This window comes from Centropristis striata, chromosome 18, assembly GCF_030273125.1.
Source record: "Centropristis striata isolate RG_2023a ecotype Rhode Island chromosome 18, C.striata_1.0, whole genome shotgun sequence".
Lineage (NCBI taxonomy): Eukaryota > Metazoa > Chordata > Actinopteri > Perciformes > Serranidae > Centropristis > Centropristis striata.
Window position 1 is genome coordinate 25,669,828 of NC_081534.1, and position 24,533 is coordinate 25,694,360.

The window sequence follows — 24,533 nt, forward strand, 5'->3', positions numbered from 1 at the left end:
GTATATGAGCGCAATCTTACTGTCGGTGAACTTACTCGCTGTTTGTCCTTCCTGCAGCTCTCAGCAGCTCCCAAAACTATTTATTTCACTTTTTACCAGCACGTGACAGCGCAGCCGGACTTCATATTGTCAAACTTTTTTTTGCAACTGGTGCTTGTGGAGGAAGAGGTAAGAATATTTCCATGTTTATACACATAACTTAGTCATGTTTGTGGTAAATCAGGCGACGTGCAGAGCCGCAGACGAGACACAGACACACAACTGTTCCTCTGATTTATTACTGATATTGAGGCTGCAAGCAACAAGTAGAAGGCCCGTAACTGCGTGTGTGAAATGTCAGAGGACTTGAACTGGTTAATAGGTGACAGAATAGATTCCCGCAAGAAATAATTAACATGATGGCGAGATTTTATTCAATCATTTCTAAATCATAAGTGGACACAATCAGCCTTTTTAACAGCTACATGAGGACTTTGCCGTTTTCACGTTTGCATTTATACTTTTAATACAAAGATATGACAGGTGAGGCGCATAATTAATGCTGCGTATCATGAATGTATTTCACTATTATATCCATATAACATTTTCTAATCTTAAAATGTACCCATAACCATATTGGATATCCACATCATCACACTGTTAGTGTCATTTTTTCTCAAATTATTATTATTATTTTTTTCCTAAATCATCTCCTCATGACGCCGGCCACCTATGGTAAAATCGCCTACATCCTCAGTTGATCAGATCATGTAATTTTACCCCTTTAAGACCATCACTTCTTTGACAATTTGCCACATTCATAGGCATCAGATAAGAACCCAGCAAAGAAGAGCTAGAGGGAGATATAGTTATCAGTTTAGTTTATCGTTGTTTTATTGTTGACACTAATATTGGTAACACTTTATTTTGAAGGTGTCTACATAAGAGTGACATGAGCGTGTCATAAACATGACATGGGATGTGTCATGAACATTAATGACACTTTGAAGTAACATTAATGCTCATGATACTTGTCATGTCATGTTTCTGACAGGCTTGTGTGACTCTTGTAGACACCTTCAAAATAAAGTGTTACCATATCTTGCTTAAGTCACAAAGGCATTTTAAAAAAAATTGCCTAAGTCATTTATTTCTCTTAAGTGACATAATTTACACACAGTGTTATTACTATGCCAATAGCCATCCTTTGTTACAACCTTTTTGAGTGAAATGATCAATAAATGTCATCTGTTACACTTTTGGTGAAGTTTTTTGTGTTTCCTGCAAAACTTAACGACATGAATCCCTGATCTGATTTGTGTCTATTTGTGGGTCCGTTATGTGGTCTAAGAATCAGACTTTTACAATGACAAATAGCCTAATGTGAATATCAGCCTACTTCAAAAAGCACTTATCTCTGAGTAAACAAGCGGCTGCTATCAGCCAGCTGCTGTGATAAAGATGAGTTCACAGAAAGAACTTCCCCATGTTTGAACTGAACATCTAATGTTGGTTCACGACAATTATTTATTTTAGTCTTTTTATTTGCAAAGTGCTCAAGTGATCAAATAACTGATTGCATTCTCCGTAATTATGTTGGACACATCAAAACAGAAAATGGACAAACGTTTAAAGTAAAGCTAGCAACAACTTGCTTATTTTCAACTTTTTTTCCATTCTATATAGATATATAATTATATATTTTCATTGCAATGTCTGCTACTGGCTATGTTAGCCTTATGCATCATTGCATTCTCACTTTTTAATGACTTTTTAATTTTTTTTTATTGCACTTGCACTACCTCCATTGTACATACTCTATTACAATGACAGCTGTTTCACTAGTTATGGTGGCTAGAATATGTTGTTGTGTTATTCTTATCTTTTGTTTCTACCCCTGTGTGTAGAGTATTGGTGTTGTGTAATTGAATGTGTCGTATAAGCTACTGGATGCCATCTATTCACTGCTTTCACTGTGAATATCTTAGAATGTGAACATAGTTGTATCTTAGTGTATTGCAGAGTTGGAATTGTATTGAAGATTATGAAATGAAAATTAAATTAATATAATGCTGTGTATTGATTTTCCTTTAGTGCTGTTTAGAGACAAAGTTATTGAGGGACACAAAAATACAAAAAAAAATATCAATGATAAAGAAAATTTGTGATGGATTAAACTATGATTACAGTTTATTTTTTATTTTAAGAGACTAGATTTTAGTTAGATTTAAGACTTGGATTAAAGGTTGTAATCATAGACTGTATTAAATAGGTTGTAACCTTCAAAATGGATTTTATACATTCTTTCATTCATTCATTCTCGTTAATCGCTTATCCACACACTGGTTACGGGGGGTTGGAGCCGATCCCAGCTGACATTGGGCGAGAGGTGGAGTTCACCCTGGACAGGTCGCCAGACTATCACAGGGCTGACACATAGAGACAGACAGTCACGCTCTCATTCACACCTACGGGCAATTTACAGGGTTCGTACGGGTGCTTGATATCCTTGAAAATGCTTAAATTTTAATGTTGCATTTTCAAGGTTTGAAAAGTGCTTTGATTTTGGATAAAATGGTTGAAAATGCTTGAAATCCGTACTGTATTTCTCTTGAAATCTGACTATAGACAATCACATGTTCAATGAAAAAAATAATAAATTGAATATTGAGATTAGCAAACTGTACTTTTGGTTGTTAAAAGTGTAAAACCATCGCTGTCGGTATTATTGAGTGAAATTACCTCTTTTAGCATGTAAGTACTCATCTAAAACATGCAACTTACAACCGTTGTAAGGTACTGGAAAAGAAACAAACTCAACACAGAAGAGCAAGAATTTTTTTTAAACTTGTGATTATTTATTCTACTGTTGCACAGTATTTCTTCAAGGGCACTTGTCAATCAGTGTCAGCCACTCAGCCCCGTTAGTATTTCAGTAAAAAAATATAAAAACTGAATCATACTGAATCTTTTTAAAATGACCAACCTGTCCAGATAAAGACATATTCTCAGTAAGACTTCAATTACAGTATTTTAATTTGACTCTGCGGCTACTTTGAAGGTTATTTGCTAATAGTTTTGTACTATATTATTTATATATATATATATATATACTATATTATAATGTATTAAGATGTATGTCCTCATGTGTGTAAATTGGGATAGCCAGAACGTCCTTTAGTACTGTAAGCAGCGCACTGATGCAGTTTAATTTGTCTTTTAATAGTGACCACTGTAACTGTAACGCATGAATTAGACACCTAAATCTCTCACTGTCAACTCAAGGTTTTTCCCTGATTTTTCACATTCTCTGGCGCCAACCTCCACTCATACTCCCTTACTGTATATAGTAAGGTACAGCTTGTTCTGCGGCGCTGTTTCACATCCGTTTCCGCCTGATTTTAGGGAGGCTCCGAGATTTTAAGATGGGAAAACGACATGGCCTTGAGCTTTTTGTGTAAAAGGCATGCACATCTGGCTAATAACCAGGAACAGCTCTGACGTTTCAGAGTTTGTTTATTTGGCTTCAACGTTTGCATATAATTTTTTGGGGGTGATGCATGCTTGGTATATATATATATATATATATATATATATATATATATGTGTGTGTGTTTGCATGCATAAGTGTATAAGCTAAATTAACATTTGCCAATTGTATGAATAAGGATGATATCTGGTGTTTAATGTGCCCTGTGAATACAGATTTATTAAGACCAGAATCTGTTTTTGAAGTTTTTTCTACCATATGTAAAGTTATTTTTCAGCATCCAAACTATATGGCTGACACCCTCTGGTCGATGTGCTCTTCTCTGACCAAATTCTCATTGGTTGGATAATTGCTGGTGAACTCGCAACCTTATGAAAGTAACACCAAAGCATTTTTTTTTGCCATCTGAAAACATTAGGCACTCTTCTGAAAACAGCCACCGTGGTTTGCTTTACAGAGTGCTTTTATTGGGTGATGTGTTTTTTCATCTGAGATGCAGCTCAGCTGGTTGCTATGATTCAGAATAACAGCGGAAGTAAAAATGCCATTTACAGTATAAGGTGGAGTACGTGCTCTGGATAAAATACAGGCTGAAGTATTATTCATTTCTCCTCCTTAGCTGTTGGCGAGAGATAAGGCAAAATAATTTGCAATGAGCCAGTAAATAGCAAGGCTTTCACTTCTTTATATTTAAATAATACATGCACAAAGTCAATTAGATGGCAGTCTGCAAGAGAAAAAACAGTTGATGTTGATGATACTACAATTAAAGCAGTTTTTCATTGTACTTATAATACATCCTACCGTCTTTGTGCTGCACACACCCAGCTCTACCTCATGTGGAAACCTTGTGATCCATGGAAATAACTTCTTTTTCAAATGCATTGCAATCCTAGATGGCAAAAAGCTTCGTTCAGCCTAATCAGAATAAAGCTGAGGACCCATTCTTCAGCCCAGCAGACTTCTCTGCATCCACAATCCATGACCCAGAATCAACACCGTGGGACTTTACACTCAATTAAACTAGTCCACTCAGTTTTCACCATCTTGGATCACTTGCTAAACTAAAAGCTTCCTGCCCATTTAAGATTTAGAGACTATAGTTCACGCTTTTGTTTACCCTTATCTCAAGTGTTGCAATTCTCTCTAAACAGGAGTCGGTCAGTCAACCCCATCCCGCCTGCAGCTTGTTCAAAATGCAGCAATAAGACTCCTGACTGGAACCAGGAAGAGAGACTATATACCCCCTGTACTTACCTCTCTTCACTGGCTACCAGTGATGTACAAATTGATTTTGAGAATCTTTTATTTGTTTTTAAAGAACTGCATGAACTGGCACAAGGCTACATCTCTAAACTGCTCATCACGTATCCCACCTCCTGGCCTCACAGCGCTTTGTAAAGCACTTTGGTCAACATGTGGTGTTCTTTAAATGTTCTCTTTAAATAAACATGACACACAATATTTATTTGCTGGTCTGGTATCCCCATCCTCTGATGTTTTCTGCTATGCTTGAGATTTTGAGGTCAGTGTATTTTGGGCTTAAATTGTTGTAAAACTATTGTCAGCCTGTGGTGAAAATAAAGTAGCTGGAAGCCTTTTGGCGATGAAAGTAGTCATCATCACCCTTAACCCTTTATCAGGCGATGAACTATATTTGGTAACTTCAGCAGATATCTAAAATGAGTAATAGATGAGTAATAAATGAAATAATATTTAGAGAAAAAAGTTGCAAATTTACTACATTAAAGAGGCAAATCTACAAGAAAAAAAGTCGCAGATTTACAAGAAAAAAGTGGGGGAAAAAAGCAACTTTTTTCTCACAGATTAACCACTTTAATCTCATAAACTTTTTTCTCAAAATATTACCCTCCTCCCCCGGGTCCGTATGTTTTTTTTTTTTTTTTTTACACATTCTGGCTGTATGTATTGTCCTCCAATATTCTCTAGGGTTGAAATTTGGAATTTGTAAGTATTTCAATGAGTGCCCTATTAAGTGTTAAATAACTCCATTTTCTAAAGTGTTCTCACAGCTGTAAGAGTGAATTCTCCCGTTACATTTTAATTGATATCATAAAAATGAAAAGCATTTGGCTCTGAGTTTAAGTACTGCCAGTTTTCAGAGTGATCAGTTCACGCTTTCTGCTATGATTGAGATTTTGAGGTCAGTATATTTTGGGCTTAAATTAAGCAGATTTTTTTTCTGCACAGCCTGTTGGATAACCAACACAGTGCTCTTATTAAGTCCCCTTTTCAAGACAATGGCATGCTATCAACGGGGACCTTCTAGCATCATATGATAACAATATTTTCTCTATAGTGTAAAGACAGAGTCCGTGAACTCTCTTTCTATAAAGGAACAACTGTATATTCCTTGGCATCTGATGTGTTTGTGAGCTGGTGTTAGTGGCAGCAGGATGAGCAACCTTGTGGAGGAAAACTGGGAGTTTTTCTCTCACAATGAGCTGCCAGCTGCTGAAGAGTGTGACAGTGAGGAGGTTTGAAGGCAAGGTCAAAGCTTCAAAGGAAACAAAAACTCTTCCACATATGCTTTAACCCCCAAACGGTAATTAAAGAGAAAAGAAAAGAGATTGTGGCAAGATTTAGCATCTTCAAAGTGACTGTTTCTTTTTAGGAGTCAGTTCATTGGCTACAAACACAAGGTCATTGGAAACTTAGTGAAACTAAACAGCCCTCGTCGCTGCAATTCTTTTTTTCTTATGCTGTCATGCAAGATGAGATAAAACTTTATTGTCTTTTCACACAGAGATTTGTCTTGCACCCTGCTCAAAACAATCAACGGAATAACGTAAAACCACAATATAAAGCATCTTTAAAGTCACCGTCCAGCTATCCTGAAAAGTTGATCACCTCTTTAATTGAGTGAGGTATAGAAGAGTGATCACTTTGAGATTAAGTGATTGTAGAGCTACATATGTTGATGAGCCAGTGTATTACTTTAGATCATCAGTCATTCCCCACGATTCAAGCAGAAACAGATGAGCTGGCAGGCGGTGTTATTAAATGTCAAACAGACAACAGAGAATAGCTAAAAGTTTTTGAGTTCCTGGCGTGTCATCTGTCTAAATGTCAGGTAGGTTTGATGAACCCACAGAAAAGGGAGGTAAAGCCTTCCTCCCACTGCCAAAGCACACTCAGTATTATCAGCCAGAAATAGATCATTTGTTAAACCAAACGCCAATGAAACAAAGCCCAAATGTTATGATTGTACTTTGTTTTCTACTTTTTTTTCCAGGGTCATGGAATGAAAGCATTCAGGTGCACCATCACTTCTCCCTTGCCAAAGGATTTTTCAAAAATACAATACTGTGCAATGTCTTACGCAGTTGAAAAAATGCTGAGAACAAATTATGCTGGTTTGACCAAATATATATTTGATCTAGATTTTTCTTCTGCTCACCTACTTTGCATTTAGTTAGTTGATAAAAATAAATTAACATTTCAATTTTTGTACGCATTTTTATTTGACACCACTTTTTCCACACCTGCCTATGACTTTTGCACAGTACTGTATATCACATGCTTAATATTAAATGCCAACTCTCAATCTTTTGACTTCACCACACCAAGAACAGTGTGGGCTGTAGCTGCTGTAGTAGAGCTTACAGCTCAGTTGTTTAAGGGAAAAAGACTATCGGATTGGCATTGGTACTGGCAGATACTTAAGGTTGCTGAATCAGACCTGAAAAAGTGGTTTTCTACCATCCCTACACTGCAAAAAAGCCAACTTGTATTTTTTGTCCTAAAACAGTGATTTAAGTTGTTAAAACTTGGAAATATAAATTATTGACATTTTAGGGCAATTATGCAAGTTAGCGCAACAAAGGAAGCCAGTTGTATGCTCAAAAACAAGTTTGTGAGTTGTTGTTACTTATATCTTTAAGTTGGGGTTCACAACAAGGGACAATAGTTCTGCTAACTCTCATTTCTTTGTTGTGAAATGCGGGAAAGCGGTGAAATTCGGTCATTAGCGAAAGCTAGCGGCTAACTGATGCTAGCGGCTAACTGATGCTTGCAGCTAAGTGATGCTAACGGCGCTGCTTGTTACAGCTAGTAGCCATTAGCGTATCAATGCTAACTAAAAATTGTGGTCGCAACATTAGCTGACATTAGCGTTACAATCGTGCCAATTCAGCACATTGCAGAAGTTAGCAGAAGTAAGGATTAAAAGTTATTACAATGTAAAATTATAAGTTAGTACAATTTACAGATGAGTTGACAAAAATCTGAATTCAGAGTTGAGCAAACTCAAAAACAAAACTTAAAATATTTAGTTTTATTGTCCAACTTAAAATTTTATCGAAGTTTGTTGCCTTGAAATTTTGAGTTCACCCAACTTTTCTTTTTTTGCAGTGTAGTATTGTTTGACTGGAGAAGATTTGATGATACCCCACCTTATCCATGCATGATAGTATTTTTTTTAGCATTTTGTTTTCCTTTGCTGAGGGTTTCTCTGAATAAGGCAGGTCTCAGACCTACAATCGTAAACTGATTTGTACTGTGGTGTGCTTTTATGAAATGATGTACTTGAATGGGTGATGTGTGAAATACAGTTATTGCTGTAGGCTATTTTATATTTTTTCTATCCTTGAAATGTTTTTTCTTTATTGTCTTACCATTTGTTCTGTTGTTTTGAGACATGTCTATGGTGAAATCAAAGAGGAATTTCCACTCAGTGGATAATAAAGTTTTCATATTCATATTTGTATATGTTCCCGCCCTTACATAGAGGTTTGTGTGCATCTGCTATGTGGGGAAAAAAAATTGAAAAGCTTAAACTTAGGTTGTTAAATATAGTAAAATAAGACAAGCAGCTTTTTCATGTCTACTGAGCCATTATGTCTTCATACTCATTTGCAAAGCAGTAAGAGAAGTCCAAGGTCTCTTATGAAAGGTACAAAATACGCAGTGAGGAAATATTTGAGAAAACAATACTGTAGGGTCTTTATATTCGATATAACTTGTCATACGTTTAACATCAAGTAAGAAGAAGCTGTCAGCCTGTGGTGGAAATAAAGTAGCTGGAAGGCTTTTGTCGATGAAAGTAGTCATCATCACCCTTAAATAACTCCCATTTCCTAAAGTGTTCTCACAGCTGTAAGAGTGATTTCTCCGGTTACGTTTTAATTTGATATCATAAAAATGAAAAACAATTAATGGTCACCTGTACTGGTCGCGGCTCTGAGTTTAAGTACTGCCAGTTTTCAGCGCGATCATTTTACGCTTACAGCACAAGACTCCAGCTCCTCTGACGTATTATCGAGTTCTGTTTTGTGAGCCAAACCAAAGTGTCTCTCAGCCATTTGGTATGATTAATTGACCCTTTTTCTACTGAGTGAATAATGACTTCCAGAAGTGAGCTTCATGCCAGAAAGGTGGATACAGTGTGAACCAACTCCTGGTCCAGAATGATTAACTCTGTGCTATTATCTCTATCTGATGTCGTAAGAGTAAACTAACATGTCCTACGTCTGTGTCTGTGTGTGTGTGTGTGTGTTTTTTTTTAACCTACCAGCTGTGTCTGTTACAGTGCTTTGCCATTTTTCACTCCACTAAAAGAAGTGATATTCCACCTACAGCAGTAATATATCAATCCACTGGAAAGCCTGGATTTTTGCATTTAGCAACTCTAAAGTTTTTATACAGTGCTCATCGTATGTGTCTCAATTATAACTGTAATATATTTTAATCTGTACCATTGAATGTTTTATGAGAAACATATAATAATTGTGTCATGTAACAGGAAAAATCTAAATTCTTGTGTCATGATTTCAGATTTCTTTTCTTTAATAAGGATTATTGCCTGTGTTGTTTAATTTAAAGACTTCAGTGAAACTTTGTTGATTTCGAAGCACCTGTAGCTCGTTGCTTATCTAGCAAATCCACCGGATGACTTAAAACGGGTCATCTGCTTTTTTCTGCAAAATATTTTTTTTATGTAACTAAAGAACTACAGTTGTAGACAAAATAAAATTCGATAAAATCAAATATTTTGATTAAAAAGTGCTGAAATTTGCATTGAAATTTATACTATATAGATTGACACAAGAATGTGGATCAAAGCTTCTTTGAATGCTATTTGCATTTTAAAAAATTCTTTACGGACTAAATCTGCAGTTCTTTGGCATCTTTATGACATGGTTTGTCACAATTTGACATTAATCTATACATTTATTTATAGGCAAAATTGTATTTACCAAATCTTTTGCTTTTTGATAAGATCATATCCAGTTTTGTCTAAAACAATACCTGAGAACTATTATAAAGCTATTAATGGTTCTCTGTACAGCCATCTTCCCCATTGGAACTTGTGATGACTAGTGGACATACCTGAAAATTGCATTTTTTATTATTATTGAGCATTGCAGATCCCATACAGTTTAATACATCAACCTCTCCTTTTTGTCTTCCAGGTGGAATGGCTCTTCACATGTCTGACTTCCATTGTTGCCACTCACCGACGTGTGACTCACGGCTGGACTGATGCTGAACGTGGAACATTTTCCGTACTGGATCATTTCACAGCATCGCCTCCCTCCGCTCGTCGGTTCGATTGAAGTCAGCCATCATTCTGGGACTTAACAATGTGAGCTCATGAGTAGAATTAAACATCTCCAGCCTGTGTAAATAGATCTGCTGGTCTTTGGTTTTATTTTTCAGCGCCAGTACTCATAGATAATGACATTACCACAGTGAGCTTGAATCCAGGAGAAAACTCTATACTAGGCTCACATTCTTAGTCAATGATGTGGTGAACCTGGTGATACTGAGACCGTTTGAGTTGTGATGGCCGCTGCCTGCTCTCCAATGAAGGACCAGCCTCTCCTCCAGCTCCAGGAGGTGGACTCCAGTCGAGTTGGTGGTCGCATCCTCCCTCCCGTCCTCAGCTCCTCCCCCCCTAGCCAGCCCATCTGCATCCCCTCCCCTTACACAGACCGCGGCCATGACTTCGCCACCATACCTTTCTACAGTCCAACTATCTTCAGTTATGCCGCTCCTGGTATTCCTGACTGCCCCTCCGTCCATCAGTCACTGAATCCGTCCTTGTTCTGGCCCAGCCACAGCCACGTGGGGCCGCCCATACCCCTGCACCACCCCCAGGCTCGGCCTCAGCACACACAGCCAATCCACAGCCAGTGGGTGGAGTTTTCACCACCGGACAGTATCTTACCCAGGTAGGATATTTTAACAATCACCCAAGCTCACAGGTCAACTAATAATCTCTTTATCTCTTAAGCTGTTATTTATTTTAATGATTAATTGATTAATTGCAGGGTTTCCCTCCACAGAATTTACAAGAAGACTGTCAAAATAAGATGCCTTAAATATGCAATCATTAAGATCAGTCTATATGATGGAATAGTGGTAATTTAAATGTGTGAGAAGCCACCAAATTTGGGCTTTTATGGAAAAAAAAAAATTCTCCAAGGGGGCATGCCCCCGGACCCTCCTAGCCAGCTATTTTTCCACACTGGCATGCTATTCCATGTCCTAGTGGAAATCTTGTTGCCAGCAATTAAAAATGATACAGTAGTATAAAAATAAAGATTCTATAATGCAGTATCTCCTGTTGTGTGAGGTGTTTGCTCTCATTTAGCTCCTAAAATCCTGTGGGAAACACTGACATATATATTTTAAAAAATGCCCCAGCCCGAGATCAAGTCTTCAAATTTCGTTTTGTCCTACTAACTGTCGTAAAGTCCAGAAATATTACATTTACGACTGGGAAAAGCAGCAATTTCACACATTTTACACAGTAGAAACAGCAAATGTAAAGCATGTTTGGCTGACAAATTACTCAACTGATTGATCATTGAACAAATATCTGTTGACTGACTATCTGGTTAATTGTTTTGACTCCTCAAACCTAAAGTTCTGACTAACCAGAATCACCAAAATATAACGATTTCCCATCTGAAAAATTACCAATTATCTTCTCTCTCTCTCAATTAATACCTGCTTAACTGCTGCAGGAAGCCAAAACAGACTGTAATCGTCCCCTGATGTGATAATGGCTTATTAAAATATGCAGCACTAACTGATTTGCTTTGCATACTGAGGCCAGATTGCTTATTCCACGTGCTTTTGTCTGGGGAAGAAACGGTGACTGAATTTCCTTCTGTTAGTAAGAGCGTGAGGAGGCATTCTCAGGAGAGCGAGGAGGCTGTGGTGTCGTCTGGAGGGAAGGCAGACCTCCATTTCTGTGCTGTGTGTCACGACTACGCCTCAGGCTACCACTACGGCGTCTGGTCATGTGAGGGCTGTAAAGCCTTCTTCAAGAGGAGCATCCAAGGTGAGACGCAAAAACATACAGTGTCTTCTAATGGTGGGAACAATCACAGGAACACGAGCTCTTTAGGTTTAGTTTTTGTTGACTGTGAGACGTGTTCACTCAACTCTTTGGTCATTTTTTGGCCTTAACGAGTCTTGAGTGTCTTTTCAGAATTTTCCTTTCTAGCTATGCTAACAGTCAGTTTCTCTGATGTTTCATCAAGCGCCATCTGCAAGACAAAAGTTTAACTTATCCTCTAAAATCAACAGCTACATGAAGAATTGGCACAAAATGTATGCTGTCCAGGTGATAGACTATGCTACGGTCTATGCTAATCCCTGGACTTTTCCTCTAGCGCCACCATGAGGTTGACCTTTGTTGTTTTAAATCAGATTTATTGTCAACCATTGTATAGATTAAAAAAACCATCGACCTTTGGAGCCAACAGCCAATAATAAAGTGGTAATTTTTGTTTTCTGAAATTTACTGTAGCTGAATCATAATGTGTGAGAGGAAGATTTTGCCTTCATGGACAGTTTTCCTAGCGTGTTCACAGCTCAATTAGGAGCTTGAAATTGTCCAAAAACCAAAGAAAAGACAATAAAAACATATTAGTAGCTCATTTAGCAGTGAGATGGTTTCAAGCTCTTGCAGAATTTGGACGAACATGTCTGTCGAGTCTCTTGGGTCCTATCTTTATTTCTGTTCTTCTCATTATACCTCTGTTACTGCAGTCTTCACATCGTCCCACTTTCTTTTTTTCAGGACACAATGACTACATCTGCCCTGCAACGAATCAATGCACTATAGACAAGAACCGCCGTAAGAGCTGCCAGGCGTGTCGCCTTCGAAAATGCTGTGAAGTTGGCATGACCAAGTGTGGTAAGTACGTCTTCTTTGTCTTTATTTTATTTCTTCAGGATCAAGGAACTGTAACCAGGCAACATATCTTGTGTTTTTTCTTTAACCAACATGCTGTTACGATTGTCAGCTGTCATATAAAAATTCAGGTGATCACAAGTTCCCTGTGGCTTTGTTTCTTCTGGAGTGTTTCCCTTGTTTTCCCAGAGCAACATGATCCTGTTCCAGCAGCGGGGAGAAGTTGTTACTCATTTTCGTGTAAACTTAATTTGTTCAACAGCTGTACAAAGTGGAGGAGACTTCTGTTTGCTGTAGGGGATTTCAAGTGACCCAAAAACTATTCATTTTTATAGTGTATTTAAAGCAGCCATAATAAATATTTTTATAATAACATTGCCCATCATAACGCAGATTTATTGAGCTTCATACCGCGTGTCAGCACAATGTTTAGCTGTCAGACCCCCAACTTTACTGTTTGGTTCACTCACAGCAGGCAGCTGTTTTCAGCAATAAAAGCTCTAAAAACCCCACTTTGCTTTAACTGCCAAGCAAGGGCAAACAGCAGACACAGGTAGCGACCAGCTGGTGAACATAGTGAAGTATCTAGCAGCAGAAAAAGGCAGATATTTCAAAAACCGGGAAGTCAAAAACCGTTCAAAGGAGTAAATCTGGACTTAAATTTATCTGGTGTTCAGAAACACGGGTGCTAATGATGCACTATATCTGCTGGATGTGTTGATAATCAACTGTTTGCCAATCAGTCACCATATTGGGATGATATGTTAGTGTTGTTTTCAGTTTGTTTTCTAGAGTTAGTGGCATCTAGCCATGAATGAACCCTTACCCTCAACCCACCCTTTCCAAACATATAGGAGTATCTACACTGGCAACTTAAAAACACGAAAAAAGTTTGGTTAGTCCCTTCTGGGCTACTGTGGAAACATGATGGTGGGCTTCATGAAAGAGGCCTGCTAACCTCTGTGAATATGGAAAGCTCATTCTAAGCTAACAAAAGTAAAACAATTTGAAGTTTCAGGTGATTATACAAGAATGAAAACATGGACATTAAGATTCCGATTACACAGGATTACACAGGCTCTGTCAGTCGCTGGCCACCCCATCTCTCCTGACCTGGTCTTCGAAAGGAAGTTGCTGCGTTTTTGTTCTCCCTCCCGAACAAATTAATGCTATATTCCACAAAATGAGATGGCGCTTCTTCAGTTCCTCAGTTTGCGCTTTGTGTTGCATCTCTCTCTTGTATGAAAAGTGCTATACAAATAAAGTCTGATTGATTGATTCCTTCACACTATTTTGTTGATTTTCATGTTTTTAAAGCACCAGACATTTTTCACAGACATGGACAGTGAATTATGTCCATCACATCTGTAAAAGTCTTGTTTTCTTCATCTCAGGTATGCGGAAGGAGCGTGGAAACTACCGGAACCCCCAGGCGAGGAGAGCGACGCGTCTGTCCTCGCAGGGCAGAACCAGCGGACCAAAGGCATTACCCATACCAGCGGCGGGGTCGTTGGACCCGCCCAGCCCTCCTGCACTGACCGCAGAGCAGCTGATTAAGAGAATAATGGAGGCGGAGCCGCCAGAGATCTACCTCCTGAAGGAAATGAAGAGGCCGCTGACTGAAGCCAGCATCATGATGTCGCTCACCAACCTGGCTGATAAGGAGCTGGTTCACATGATCACCTGGGCCAAGAAGATTCCAGGTGTGTGAAGGGGGAAATTTTACTTAAGTGACTTTAAATCACTTCATTTAGCAGACACTTTTGTTTAAGACAACAGGAAGAAAAGGAATAGGAGTATTTCCTAATTTATTTTAAGACTTCTGCATTGATGATAATTTTCAAGTGACATAGTTCAGCATTTGGCTTAAATTTTCATTTGTTGTAGGGTTTTATAACGAAATTTGGAGTTTTTACAAACTAGTTTTAATCTTTCTTTGCGTCTAGAAATAATACATATAAGTGTAGTCTTCTAAGCTCTCATGAAGACTTTGAAGTCCTAGGTAAATAGCTAAATACATTTTGTTGACTTTACTTTAAGATTACTCAAAATACCTTTAATAATACATCAAGATAAAATGGATGTATATGAAGTTTTTGTGCCTCATCACACCCCTGCAGACCAGTTCAGTCTGCTGCACAACTGAGTGAATAGCTTTATTTTGGCCAGACACAGTAATTGTGTCTGCTTTATTTAGCATGTGATTCAAGTTTGTGCTGATTATGCAAACATATTGTGCAGACACTCAGCCTCAAATGTTTTGGTCAGATGGCATGCTGTAACAAATTTCAACCATGGCCTGATAAACTTGAAGATCTGTTTTTGTGCTTCAGTTGAACATCTCGACACAGAAGCCTTTGACCTCGGCCTAAAATGACATGTTTGTGTTTGTGTCACTCACAGCCGCACTGAAATCACATAAGAGCACAGTGTGTACATTGCCCCCGACATGATGTTTTTACCTGGTTGTAACCTGATTTGGGGCCTAATACATTACATAATGAAACAGTGTTTGAATAAGGTGCAAATCCTCATATTTGAGATGCTGGAAACAGCTTTTTTTACTTTATCAATCAACTTATTCTTTCATCACTAATTTGAACAAAACAAGTGCTGTTTGCTGCGTAGAAATCTAATGATTTTTTTCTCTGTGTGACTCAATGAATTTCCAAATGGAAATACATTTGAACAACAAAGGGCAGATATTTTGTGAAGTGCACCAACAAGTGTTAGAGCAGAATCTTTTCGGGCCACTTAATGCTACAATACCCATGAGTCACAGCCACCGCTGCCTTCAATTTGTTCATTAAAAAGAGCAAATTAGCTTTGTTGTTGAATATGTGAACAAAATGCGGTGCCACAGTTGCTGAATTGAAAATTGACCCAGGATCCAAAAGTGAAATAATTAAACTGCAGAAGGGGTGAGTTTTATTCTCAGCACTGTAATCTTTAGCTTTTATCTTTTATTAGCAGCACAGGTGAATTGAATTTTAAGCTCTGTGTGGCATAGATGGTAGTAATTCTACAAAATGGGGGGTTTTAAGCATGCCTTTCTAGCACTGGAGGTGAAAAGAAAGAGGAAGTTTAAATACCTAAAATGATAATAATATTAATTAGTGGCTTTATTTAAAGCTACCAATGTGAAACGTTGTCAAACTATGCTACCTCAGAACTGTCCAAGTGTATGTGTGCTGTAAAAGTAGGTCAGAAACAGACCATTGAGCCTAAGTTGTTTGCCAAACTGTCATTTGTTTGACTGTTCTGTCCATACATTTCATGAATAACTTTGTATAGTTGTTTATTTGTATGTATGTAACAGAAAGAAAAATCGGGTGTAAACTAAAAGATGTGTAAATACATATGAGAACCAATAAATACTTGGTTAAAAAAAAATAAAAAAAATAGTGGCTTTATACACTCCCGGTCAAAAGTTTTAGAACACCCCAATTTTTCCAGTTTTTTATTGAAATTCAAGCAGTTCAAGTCAAATGAACAGCTTGAAAGGGTACAAAGGTAAGTAGTGAACTGCCAGAGGTAAATAAAAAAAGGTAAGGTTAACAAAAACTGAAAAATAATGTACATTTCAGAATTATACAAGTAGGCCTTTTTCAGGGAACAAGAAATGGGTTAACAACTTAACTCTATGGAGTCTCGGGCTATTTCGTCCATTTTTGAATTCTTTTCATGTCTTTGTAAGTCATTTTGTGTCTTTTGGTGTCTTTTTTTGTCATTTTGTGTCTTTTTTTGGTCATTTTGTGTGTTTTCTTTAGTCCTTTAGTCCAACATAAAATGTGATTTTGAATCTTTTTTTTACTTTCAAAACACTATCATGCTCAATCAAGAATTTTAAATGTTGCAAATGTGCATTCATTTCAGAGTACACTGAGACATTAAACTGCATAATTTTCAATTAAATTCTGGAAAAGTTGGTGTGTTCTAAAACTTTTGACCGGTAGTGTATACCCCTCCTGGCCCGCCATAATTGGTCTAAACCACTCTATTGGGATTAGGTAAACCAGCTAGAGAAACTCCCACTGAAACCTGATCATGTCTTCTCCTCAGGGTTTGTCGAGCTCAGCCTCTTGGACCAGGTTCATCTGCTGGAGTGCTGCTGGCTGGAGGTGCTGATGATGGGACTGATGTGGAGGTCAGTGGACCATCCAGGGAAACTTATCTTCTCCCCTGACCTCAGCCTGAGCAGGTAACACCGCCAGCGTCTCATGCATCTCACACCTGCTGCACCAGTTTGGTTAAATGTTCTCTTTCTAAATGTTCCTTCAAAATCACTGTTGCTGTGGTGAGTTATTTGTTTCCATAGATAGTGTTTATAATATAAACGCTGCTTTCTGAGATCATAAACTTAATTACTTCAACACTTTTGCCAACCACAGTGCAGCCACAATATTAAGGTCCTGCCCATAGTTTTTAATCATGATGTTACAACCACTTTATATCAAATCTAGTTTGCCAAAAACACCAGGATGTCTTCCTGCATCCATTCCCTTTTGCAGCATAAACCAGCATGCTTTTCTGCCTATTCTGATATGCAATCCTCTGTCCATGCTCCCTCTGTGGCTCAATCAATGTGATGCATTTTCCCCAGTTCAGATGACAGCCTGATGACAGCTTATTGTCACAAGCCATGACAGAAATATGACCAAGAGGGCCAAAGGTCAAAATGCAATATTATAATGACTTGGAATGTCCCAATTGTACACTGACCTCATGCAACAGTATGTTGTTTGTAAGAACAGCTGCAGCACATACTAAAAATATAAAGAACAAGTATGCAATTTAGAATACAAAATATGTCAATCAAAAATTGTATCTCAAGAAGGTGCATTATTAAGGTAAAAAATATGCATCAAAATACCTTTCTGTAACAAATGTGATGCTGCAAGATATCTTTGCACGGTACAAGTCTTAATAAAATGATATTTTCAATATATTTTTCAATGAAAATAAAAATAATGATGCAAAAATGATAATTCCCTCCATTATCGTGAATCATATCACAATGCGGCATCAGTCAAAATAATCTCAATTAGATATTTTTTACCAAATCGCTCAGCCGTAGTTATAACAGCCTTCAACCTTGAAAACACAGAACACTGCGTACCCCAGACCTCGACCTGTACACAGTATAAATCATCTGTCTCGCATTCAGTGCAAAGCCTGGATCATGCTGGAAGTTAAAAAAAAACTCGCTCCATTTCCTTTCAATGTGGGACTTCAGACTTGTATCTCCTGCACAGCACCGTCATTCAGAAACCAACAAGCAAACCGTTCAGCCCACACCTGTTCTCAAAAGAGGTATCTGCTGGCGTTCAGCGGCATTCTAGAGCTGGAACAAAGTGTCCTGACCTCTTTCAGTTAGCGGCACTTCCTTTGTGGCGGCTCTTATCCATCGTACCATCTCTTTATTGCAGTCAGTGCATGTTCTGCAGTCCACGGCTCATCGGAAAATGAAACTTCCAGTGTGAAGAGGTGTTTGGATGATTCACAAATGGCAATACCACAATGAAAAAAAAGAGCCTAATATTGCATAAAGGCCTCTTTTACATTAAGATTGATGCTCCAATATCTTGTCCAGCTTAACTCTTGAGTAGTTTCTGATAAATACTAGTTGTGTTTGTGTCTTTGTATGGTAGAGAAGAGGGGAGCTGTGTCCAGGGCTTCTCAGAGATCTTTGATATGCTGTTAGCTGCCACGTCCAGGGTGAGAGAGCTCAAGCTGCAGAGAGAGGAGTACGTCTGTCTCAAGGCCATGATCCTCCTTAACTCCAGTAAGTAAGTGTGTGTGTGCGTGCATGCACTTGTAATGCCAATTATTTGCAGCTTGTGTCTTCTCCATGTGTGTATGTGGGACAAAGAGATGCATGAATGTGTGTGCTGCTCCTGTTTGTGAAAGCACGATGTTTTTATTGGTGTCTCAGCATGTAAACTTGTGCATGAGTCTGCACAGGGTTGGCAGGGGCGCCAGCTAAATAACTTACCAGTGAAAACTGTAATGGGAACACAGTGTATAGTTTGGTTCTGCTGACTGCTCGGCGTAACAGGCAGTGCCTGTCTGTGGATGAACGGGTCAGAGCTGCTACACCGGGGAATAATTAACGTCTGGCTAATTTTTCTGTTTTGCTTTTAATTGCCTCAGGCAGCGCAGTGGGACGGGGTCATATTTTTTTGTGTTTGAACATTCGTGTATTAGCAAGGCACAAACAAATTCTCTGAATCCATTTGAACAGAGTTGAAAGGCTGGACTCTGTTTAACCTTTTTACATCCAGAATATAAAACCAAAATTATTTCGCCAATTGCACAGTAGTTTACACTGTTTTCAGCTTAATTCTGCTGCCATGTTGTTTACTTTTTGAAATGTTTAATATTTATATATGATATGTTTTAATTAAAATGTATGACTGTATGATTGATTCTGTCTGATTGGGCCCTAGTTTAGTCCTTTATCAGGCAGTGCTTTTAAGGAGCTTGGGTGGCTTTTTACACTTGTTTTCAATGAGAGGTGAGTGCTGTGCTTGTTGCTTTCAAGTTGCTTTTTTCCGTTCAATGTGAATCACATTTTTCCGGAGCAATGTGACATTATAAGACTAATTCTAAAAATACTGTTTAGTCTGGAACATTTTTTTTTCCAAAGGTTGTTATTGATGAACGCAGACTATAATGCCTCAGAATGGACTCACAACCAATCCGAGTAACCAAGTGTGTGACAAAGTTCTGGGCAACACAAGGAAATTGTCGTTGTTTTTGGTCCATTTTGCAGCAGGAAAAACATGGCAGCCTGGTCACAAATAACAGCTAAAAAGTAGATCAAATTGTGTAAATGAAAACTTTTGAGATGAGAAATAGACATATCTGACAGAACCAACAAAACATGAGCTCTGCAGATGAAAAAAACAACCCAGAGCAGAAAAGCATCCAAACTGATTTTTTTTCAGTGTTAAGATAAATCAGATCAATTGAAAGCAGATTGTCAAATTGTAACCAGCTGAACCTCAAATAAGATCAACATCGTCCTGTTGAATCTGCTGACCAGCTGGTGGAGCTTTCTCCTCTTTTGATGCCCTCATGTAAACACCCACAAGGATCTCCATCTCAAAAAAAGATGCAGCGAGCTGAAAAAAGCTTAAGAAACAAATCATGATAAAAGTAATCAATCAATCACACTAGAATTGTCTTTCTCATTGAAGCATCCCCAGTCTGAGCCCAGCTGTCTGTATCTCTCTCTGTTATCAGACATGTGCCTCAGCTCGTCAGAGGGCAGTGAGGAGCTGGAGAGTCGCTCCAAGCTGATGCGTCTCCTGGACGCGGTGACGGACGCTCTGGTGTGGGCCATCGCCAAAACCGGCCTCACCTTCCGTCAGCAGTACACTCGCCTCGCCCACCTGATCATGCTGCTCTCACACATCCGCCATGTCAGGTAGAAGAGCCTGTTATTTATGTTCTCAACGCTGATTGTCTCCGCCAAGGAGGACTTATTTGTTTGTTTGTCTCCCGACAGCAAGACTATTGAAAAACTACTGGCCTGATCATCAGCAAATTTAGTAGAAGGGTGTATCAAATTAGCTATGAAATTATTTCTCAATTTCATTAATATTGTGAGAAAGGGCGTTAGTGCTGCATTCATGCACTGTTGGAATAATTAGTTCCTGATTATATTTCATACCTCACCTGATCATTTTCCTTCGCTCTGTGACACGCACATGCAGAAAATGGCTATCGATATGTTGTTTAAATAATAGCAATAAAATATGACACATCGTCTTTGTCAGGTTCAATTGTTTCCACTTCCCAACTCGGAAGATGAGACATCCGAGGAGCACTTGAATGCACCATCAACCTTTGTGGAGGTCTGCTGCATCCAACTGCTATTCTAGTTGGATGCTGCTCATATTTAATTTTTATATTGGACGAAAATGGTCCCCAGCTCCTTTAAAATTGAACAATAGTGCAATAAGGAGTGCTGCTCACATGTGACTCTCCATCATCTCGACCGTGCTTCTCTTGTAATCAAGTCATTACACTCACTGCTGTGCCACCGAACCACCACCAAAATTCACCTGCCTTCATTACTTTCTCCGTCTTTTTTCCCCACATGTGCAGTAACAAAGGCATGGACCACCTCCACTGCATGAAAATGAAGAACATGGTGCCTTTGTACGACCTGCTGCTGGAGATGTTGGACGCCCACATCATGCACAGCTCCCGTCTGCCCCGCCGGCCGCAGGAGTCCGGGGACCAGACGGAGGTTCCCGCTCGGCCCAGCAGCTCCGACAGCGGCCCCTCAGATACCTGGACTCCCATCAACACTGGAGGTGGAGGTGAACCGTAGTCCCATGCAATGACTTTTCACCGCTTTGCATGAAACTAGTTCTCAAGACTGATGAGACGTTTTACTGGAACTTTCTGCTGAATCCTGTGAACTCTCACGGGTGAAACTTACGCTTTGACACACTGCCTTATCAACACATCCAAAAGCCAGAATTGAAACACGCTGTTGGCCAGTAGCACCAGCTATTACTTAACTGTTCATGTGAGATGTTACTGCCATGATTCTCTCGGGTTGAGCAGCTAATTTCATATCAGTTCTTTTTCATGTAGATACATCGTCCGTCTCTGGTTTTAATCTGAAAGGTCTAACAGGAGGTCGCTGTGTAAATAAAGGCTCAAAGAAATAATTGAAAGAGAAAAAAACAGATGTGCAATCCCCTCATGGAGCATAGGTATAAATATGCTTGAGTTAAATGATGTTATATATATTAAGGGTTGCAACGGGGCAATTTCCAGACATTCCCCAAAGGAAGTTCATCATTTTTGCCCAATTTTGATCTAAAAAAATCAGTGTGTTCTTGTTGCAAAATACTAACAATACTGCTGTTTTATCTTGGTTTGAATTAATCCAATGTACTGTTCAGTACAGTAGCAGGTGCCCATTTGTCTTAGAACATAGACTAAACTTTTCAGTGAGGCCACTGAAAGTAATTGAGAATTGAAACCAGCCGTTTTGTCACAGCAGAGCTCCTGTTGACCACTAGAGGGCGAACACTCACACCTTCTCCAGGTTGCTTTATTGTCCCTGTACAGTCCTGACTGTCACAAACATTTCACTTGTTTTCTCAGAAGAAGAATCGTAACCACTATTGTTTTCTTGAGACAACATTGCACTCCTGTCAAGTTCTGCTTGAAGAAAAGGAAATTATTTTTGTATATGTTTAGTGATTGTTGATAGCTGAAAGCTATGAAATGGGCCTACAATGAACTTAAACCCCCACAAGTGCTCTTACCTCTGAGTAGATTTTCTGTAGCCTTAAGTTGTTTTTTTAGCATATTAGTGCTGGCGAGATGAATTCAAATTATTCTTATTAGATATAAAATACAGGATTGAATTTGAACTAGCTAGCTAACTTAAATGGAAGGAGTTTCTGTCTGCGCTTCAACTTTCTCAACATCTCATCGACTTCACACTCGGCGTACATACTGATGAGGATCCAAGGAAGGAGACATTTATTATTAGTGTGTGACATACACAATGTGGAGTGTATCTAGAGGAGGCCCCTATGAACTGTTAGTCGCTCTCTGTTGCTTGCTACAGTAACTTCAAAAACAGATGAAGAAAGGGAGGCTGAGATGTCGCATTGTAGCAAACTTTTACTCTCAAAAATAACTCTTGTTTCTAATTTGGAGTTTTCTTTTCTGATTAACAGTCCCGGTTCACCCCGTTCTGGAAAATAAAATGCTCAGACATACTTTGTTGCCATGTCCCAAAGTTTGCACTGCCAGTTTAGCTGCAAAGCTGTCAGATGTGTGTTTGTTCAGCATAGGAGGGACAATTTAGCCTGCCAACATATAGTGGAATTGTTTCATGCAGTTTCATGCATTGTGTCATCCAGCAATAGCTACTTGTATTTTAAACTCTCATGCATGTGGCTGCACTGGTCGCCCCCATGAGTTGTAATTATGTTTTAAACACACAAACATTTTAATAATTAACTGTTTAACTAACAGTTGATTAATAACATCCCTGTAGGGGAAATTACTCGTATCATTTCAGGTGTGGTGCTCAGGCACCAGGGAGGCGCGGCGTCCAGTGTGAAGCTGTTTGGATGAATGTTTCTTGACAAAGCTGTAAGCAGCAATAGAGAAGGCCAGGCATTAACTGGTTCTGAACAGGCACTGTTTGATGTTTTTTTTTTTTTTTTAAGTTTCCACTAGAGCTTGATGAGAAGATTGGTACAGTGTGCTAAGAAATGGCTTAGCTTAACATAAAGAATGGAAGCAGAGGGAAACAGCGAGCCTCACTGTCTCTCGCTAGTTTAAAAATCAGCCGAGCACTGATATAAAAACAATCTGTGGTCTTAGGGGGAAATTTTAAACATTTTTTGGCAGCTGGGTGCAGTAACTTTCCCGACGCTGCAGCACAGATTGTTTTTATATTTAATTTTAATTTAAATTGGCATAACTTACCTCATTGCCTGCAGGCTCTCTAATTTTTAATTCATAGTGATGGGACAGTATAGTATAAATCTTCTCATTTGACTATAAGAAAGACACATATAATCATATTTTTAAAAAAATTAAACATTCCTTTACATTTGTAGGGATTTAAAAGGTAATTTCACCCCTAAAACACCATCCCTGCTTTGGTGTGTCGACTGTGAAAGAGAAACTTTTGGGGGTAATTCCTGTTCTGATTTTGATTTTTTTTTTACTGACCAAAGCCCAACTGTATCTGTCTGTCAAAGGTATATTTATATATTTTGTTTTTATGCAAATTTGAAAGAAAAAGACTTTGAGAAAACAGTTAAGACAATCAGTGTTTTACTACCAGAAAATTCAGAGCATAAATCCACCATCTGTTATAAATAAGCATTATATTATTACATTCTGTACATTGTCCTGCTAAATCTACAGTGTTTCAACAGTCACAATCTACTCAAAACATCAACAACAAAAAAATGGATATACAACTGTGTGTTTATAAAAACTGCCATAATTTTGTACTGTCGGCTTTATAAAGATTACATTCAAATTTAACCAGTGTCTTTTGATGTAAAAAATAAACTTCAGTCCAACATAAAAATAGATCGAGCATGCTTTTTGTTTGCAGGGTCGAGTTAGACCAAATGAAATGTCAACACAACATGTAAATGACAAGGATAATGTGTACATTTGATTTTTTCAAAATATGGTCATGTTCAAACCATCTTTAAACACAAGAAGAGCAAGAAGAAATGTGATTTCATCATCTTACTTTGTTTCCACCTCATTATTGTCAAATGGAATATGTTTACTGGCTCCTACAGCAGCTGGAGGATATTTATTTTTAGATTTATGTGTTATTGTCGCCTCTTTGCTGCAGTGATTTCTTTCTTGGACGGCGTCAAGATCTTTGCATCATAACCTAAAATATTTTTCCTGATGCTCAAATACAGTCAAATGGGTGGTTTTGTTTGTGAAATAAATACAATCTGTCTAAGATCAAATCTTTTTAAAAGATAGAAATACAATTTATGCACTTTGGACTTTTTTTTTTTAAAGAAGACAATCACTTCATCAGCTTAAAATATAAATTTAGCACGTTTCAATGGGACATAAAGGTGGCTTGTGTTTCTTAATGTTCTCAGTCTCTCTTTTTTCCTCCCTACCCAAGCATGTTTCCATCAGGTGGGCGGCGGGCCGTTGGTGTAGCGTAACATGGGGTAGAAGGAGCGGGCGAAGTTGTTGGCGCCGGTACATCCGGGGTCGCTCTCTGACAGCGGGATCAGACAGGGCAGGAGGAGGAGGAACAGCAGGAGGAGCTGCAGGGGGAAGGCAGCGCGGAGCACCCGGTAGAAGAAGGAACGAGGCGGGGACGAGTCTCTCCTCTCTCTGCTCGACACA

General features: G+C 38.6%; 2 protein-coding genes across 2 annotated transcripts in view; one reads left to right on the top strand and one right to left on the bottom strand.

The window, feature by feature from the left end:
- On the top strand, positions 1 to 23,733 carry esr2a (estrogen receptor 2a). The gene is made up of 9 exons (XM_059357064.1): positions 1 to 168; positions 9,904 to 10,665; positions 11,617 to 11,783; positions 12,528 to 12,644; positions 14,036 to 14,344; positions 16,704 to 16,842; positions 18,293 to 18,426; positions 19,890 to 20,073; positions 20,757 to 23,733. Exons 2-9 carry the CDS (start codon positions 10,277 to 10,279, stop codon positions 20,983 to 20,985), a joined length of 1,668 nt encoding a protein of 555 aa, XP_059213047.1. The 5' UTR covers positions 1 to 168; positions 9,904 to 10,276; the 3' UTR covers positions 20,986 to 23,733.
- LOC131990719 (nesprin-1) overlaps positions 23,302 to 24,533 on the bottom strand; it is a 109,610-nt gene continuing 108,378 nt past the window's right edge. Inside the window, exon 114 of the mRNA XM_059355834.1 lies at positions 23,302 to 24,521. Coding sequence (XP_059211817.1) covers positions 24,314 to 24,521 — 208 coding nt within the window. The 3' untranslated portion in view covers positions 23,302 to 24,313. The remainder of the gene's footprint in view (positions 24,522 to 24,533) is intronic.